This window comes from Montipora foliosa, chromosome 8 (assembly GCF_036669935.1).
Source record: "Montipora foliosa isolate CH-2021 chromosome 8, ASM3666993v2, whole genome shotgun sequence".
Taxonomy (NCBI): domain Eukaryota; kingdom Metazoa; phylum Cnidaria; class Anthozoa; order Scleractinia; family Acroporidae; genus Montipora; species Montipora foliosa.
This window is the reverse complement of record NC_090876.1, coordinates 20235962-20240961: the sequence shown is the minus strand read 5'-3', so window position 1 is coordinate 20240961 and position 5000 is coordinate 20235962. Positions and strand designations below refer to the sequence as shown.

Below are 5000 nucleotides of genomic sequence, written 5' to 3'. Positions count from 1 at the left end.
AAGCTGTGAGGTTAAATGAAAACGCTCTCTCTTGAAGCTGGACCTTAACGTTTGATTTCTTTGCTTATGCGTTTGTTTGTTTGTTTGTTTTTTCAGCGTTTTACCTTTCTTACACACAGGTTTGTATATCCTCACATGCAAGTACCTATAGAGGAACAAAATTCAAACAAAACAAGTTAATTCCTATGATTATAACTGACAAGTGCCACCTCTTTCCCTTAAAAAACAAACCACCGGCCTTTAGCTAAACAAACAACTACAACAACAATTCCCACAAGGCTCCACTAATTATATACAACTACACGAATCTTCTATCACTCGTCTTCAATCGAATGGCCAGGTGCCATGTTTGTTTATTATTAAAAGAAAAGGAAAAAGCGGTTTCACAGCTTCCTTCACAACTGGAAAATTTGAGATGGCTCTGAATCCGCTGCACAAAATGTTTTTTTAAGCCTTCTGATCACTTTCCAACAATAGAAAAATTGGGGTCATCAAGTTCGTTTTTGAGGTCAAAGCCGCATTTAAAAGCGTGCATGTAATTAATTTTGGATACTTCCTTCTTGCTGTTGTCGCTATAATGAAGCCATCGCCGTTACGTGCAAAAGCGTTGCAGTACAATCCTTCTAATAACACAGTCTCTTGTGGATTGAGCCATTTAAGCAGTACAGCAAAATGCGAGTCATTCCAGCCTTTAACCAGCTTTAGTATAAATACACAGGTGACTGTACAAAATCATGCTCTCATTGGCTCGCTATCTCGGATTATCAGCCGATAATCACCTCGACGGACAAAGTGGCTGCCAGTAGTCGTTTTGCCACTGTAAGTGACGATGATTTCGCGTTGAAATGTTTTTTTTTTTTCTCTTTGTTGAAATAATCAACTGTGTATTTATACTAAAACAATTATTCGCCTCAGGCTCAGTGATTATCGGTGAATATTCACCTCGACTTCGTCTCGGTGAATATTCACCGATAATCACTTCGCCTTCGGCGAATAATTGTAAATTAATCCACATGTCATTTTGCTACATTTATAAACCGAGAGGATTCTTTGTTTTGTTTGTTTGCTTTCTCAAATTGTCACAAATAGGGCCAAATTGCGTAATGCTGACTGGCTGAGAAGGAGGGTCTTTGTTCTTAATCACGAGGGTACTTTGGATAATCAAGAGTGCATGATTCTTTTATCCTGATTGGATAAGTCCTTCACGTACTTTTCATACTCTGGTTCGTGTGTCCAACATTCCTTGTCTATTTTGACAACAGCTGGAACTGGGATGACAGGCTTTTGGTCTCCATACTCTTTTTCTCTTTCCTCGGCCTCATCCTCATCCTTATATTGGAAAAACCTTACAGTAGGAGCCTGAAAAGAAAAGGGATGAGCAAAGTCTTGCAAGAGCCAAAAGTGATACAAAGGAACCGATACCAAATGTGTTGCAGTGGTTAGGAGGAAAGACAAGTAGCACTACGAAGTGGACACCAAACTAGCTTAAAACGAGGTTTCCCTCCAACCCGTCCCCCTCCGCCTTATGATCAGATACTTGCTCATTCAATGAGGCTAAATACAAGGTACGACGCTACTGTAATATAAGTTCATAGCAACATACTGGTTACGTCATCACATTGCAATATCGCTCAGGGCCCAGGCCAGACAGCCACTGAAAGTACCTAGTGATAAGTATAGAGAACGTGTTGATTTTAAACGATAAAAAAACCCCGGAAGTCAGGACGGTTAGAAGATGATCCTGTTTCACAACCTTTGAGCGGTGGGAAATAAACAAACTGGCAGAGTTGACACATCTGCATCTGCAGGTTCCAGAGTTCGGCAAAATTCCCTAGATTTGTGGTTGTTTCTGGTTAAAGGGAACCTCCACTTTAACACAAAAATGACTTTAAGCCACAGGAAATAACCGTTACAGTCAAGTCAGTCTAAAGTATTTTCAAAGAAAGCGTTTGTGTCCGAAATAAAAAAAAATTTAGAATCGCCTATTTTTGTTTTCAAATTTCGCGGGCACCGCCATCTTGAATAATTGTGACGTGTTACAGTTGCCCTATTGTTATTAGACAAAAGCTCTATGTGTCAAAACAATGGAGCAACCGTAACACGTCACAATTATTCAAGATGGCTACGCCCGTGACATTTGAAAGTGAAAATAAGCGATTTTACAAATTACTTTTCTTGATATAAACATTGTTTTAAAAACAAATTTCGAACAAATTTGTTTGTAAACATAATTTCCTTCAGCTTAAACTTATTCTGTAGTAAGAGTTGAGGTTCCTTTAAGTGCCATCATGCGCCAAAAACCTTTTCGACACATCACTGCCAGGTCAGTTACTTTACAGCTGAAAAAGAGTTCCGTGCCCTACTCTTTGTGAATTGTCCCACAGAGCTTATTAAAAAGGATTCTGTGATACATTTTAGTCCTTATTCCAGAAGACATGAAAGTTAAACCATCAGAGAAATAAAATAATGATGGGCTTTCCGAAAACTTTTCCTGAAGAGAAACTTCACAAGGTCATCAAACTTGTTTCACTATACTCTTATTAATAACATGCCCAAGGTAGCGAACAACTCTAACTCACAAGAGGACGGACGGCATAGGACTCGTCAGCAAACACCGCTTTCGATTTGATTTTCACCGGTTTGTCGAGAAACTTGGGAGCATGTTGCATCTGTTCTTCTTCCGAATCCTCGTCACTTGAAGCACCCACGAACTTGATGCGTGGTCGGGGAGTTTTCTGCGAATCTATTGAAGTTTTAAAAAAGTTTCAATTCATGTCATTAAAAAGGATATTTTCTTTCAATGGGCCATATATTCGTATTCTTCTGGAAGCACAAATGAAGGATAACGAGATACAACGTGTGTATATGTGTCACGAATTGTCCCCTTACCTTCGTGAACTTTATTTCCGACCTTTAAGAATCACAGAATAGATGGTTCGAAACCATTATTTAGAGACACAGATGACAAGGATGTAAAGTATACAATTGCAGGTGGACGAACAAAAGGATATAATGAGAGATCTTTAGCTTTCGTCCATTAACAAGACGGCGATGACGTAACTTCAAAAACCACCTATTCTCGGCTTGCACTCACGTGGTCATGGTGGTGTACAAAACAAAAGCAAAATGTCGCTCGCGTTTTCCATTATAACAGGAAAAACTTTAAATAGCAATGACCACAACCAGGTTTTATGAGCCCGCGAGACTTAGCACCGCCAGCAAGCCATTGTTTTAACGAAGACCGCTGGTCAGCAACCTGGTTCTGGTCATTGCTATCTAAGGTCTTCCTTAGCTTATAACAGAGCCAAATTCCCAGAAGACTTTTTCGCTATTGTTCAGTACACTAATATGGCCGCTATGACGTCAGGTGCAAGCCAAGGATTTAAACAGCTGACTGATCATTTACATTGAAGCTGTCGTGAATAAGACCTGAGTACCTAGGAACAAAATTGTGAGCAGAATCAACCGAGCATTGCGGTATTGCCTGATATTTCTCTTTTGATAACAACCAATGGTTCCCAGCCAGCACATCAATTTAGGAAAAAAAATTAGCAGGTTATTCACCGGCCTTGGTCGGTCCATAAAGGAAAAAACTGTGCCGTCGGTCTCGAGTACGGCCCTCGGCCTGCAACATTGGGCCGTACTTGAGGCCTCGGACAAAGTTCTTTTCTTATAGGGAAGATATCTGTTTACAAACATTGCTTTTGTTATTCAAATGTGCCAACCACAGGAACAAAAGACCCTTTGTTTCGACAGCCAATGAGGCTCTGGTAGGTACATTAGTGACAATGGGTGACGTCAATGATATCTTCCCTATACGGACCTCTCGTCCGGTGAATAACTTATACGTATTTATAAATGCATTTTATGAGATGGTTTAACATATAAGCGAGTTGCGTAGTATTTTTCCGGAGCCCAACAGGGTCGAGGAAAAATACGATCAATGAGCAAAATGTCCGAATAAGAGATTTAATGTCCCACAACAAAAAAAAAGTTATTTTGCTTCAATTTTATTTGGTATGAGTGTCATCTGTCCTTCAGAGCACGTGCGAACGATGTAAACAGCACAAAAAGCCAGCCAAATGTCCTTTATTTGGTTGGATAAACCAAATGACAAGTGACAACCAAAATTTGGAAAACTCTGAAAATACAAGTGAGAGCTCTCGCCTCCCACCAATGCGGCCCGGGGTCGATTCCCACACTCGGTGTCATATGTGGATTAAATTTATTGGTTCTCTACTCTGCAATGAGAGGCTGAATTTCTCCTGGTTAACCCATTGACCCTTGAGAGTGACACTTCACGGATTTTACTCTGTCTAACGACAGGAAGGGGGGGGGGGGGGGTGGGAGGCGTCCTAGGCCATTTGAGGTGTGAATGGGCTAAACTCGTTGACCCCTGAGAGTATCCCTTAATAGATTTTACTCAGTCTAAAGCTAGACGCTTTTGCTCGTCAATGTGCGTTTGTTTACCTTTTTGGCAAAACTGCAACTTACTGTATTGTCTGTTAAGGTAATGTTATTTTCACGATTTTTCCCAAATTTAAATCCTACCTACCAGGCTTTTCGCTCAAGGGCAACCGCGCAGCTCCCCTGTAAAAAAGAGGGAAAAAATACAACATGATGAGAACAGTGTTGCACATTGCGTTGATTCAACGCTTACGGGTAAAGTGAAACTCTCCAATCTCGTTCTCGGAGTCTTCGTTCCCCTTGAAAATGGTTTCCTGACCGCTGGACCTGGAAAACGAAGACTCTGGGAACAAGATTGGAAACGCTCAAAAATGACGAAAACAACCATAAAAACATTTCAAAAGCCTTCGTTTTCCCCAATGCACACCAATGCGCTTTCGAAAGATTTACATCCTCTAACGGCGTCGTTTTTGAAAGCTTCCGTTGCCCCTCCCCCCCTCCCCCCACCCCCCTCGTCACTCAGCAATAAAAGTAGCGCGTGATGATGTTGTAGTGTGGATGAAAACGTATCAAAACGTCTGATTCAGTACCCC

At 41.0% G+C, this 5000-nt stretch overlaps 1 protein-coding gene across 1 annotated transcript in view; it reads right to left on the bottom strand.

Moving 5' to 3' along the window:
- LOC138013333 (uncharacterized) overlaps positions 1-5000 on the bottom strand; it is a 48020-nt gene that overhangs the window by 17181 nt on the left and 25839 nt on the right. Inside the window, exons 13-16 of the mRNA XM_068860379.1 lie at positions 4556-4590; positions 2580-2743; positions 1211-1359; positions 105-145 (exon numbers count right to left, since the gene is read on the bottom strand). Coding sequence (XP_068716480.1) covers positions 105-145; positions 1211-1359; positions 2580-2743; positions 4556-4590 — 389 coding nt within the window. The remainder of the gene's footprint in view (positions 1-104; positions 146-1210; positions 1360-2579; positions 2744-4555; positions 4591-5000) is intronic.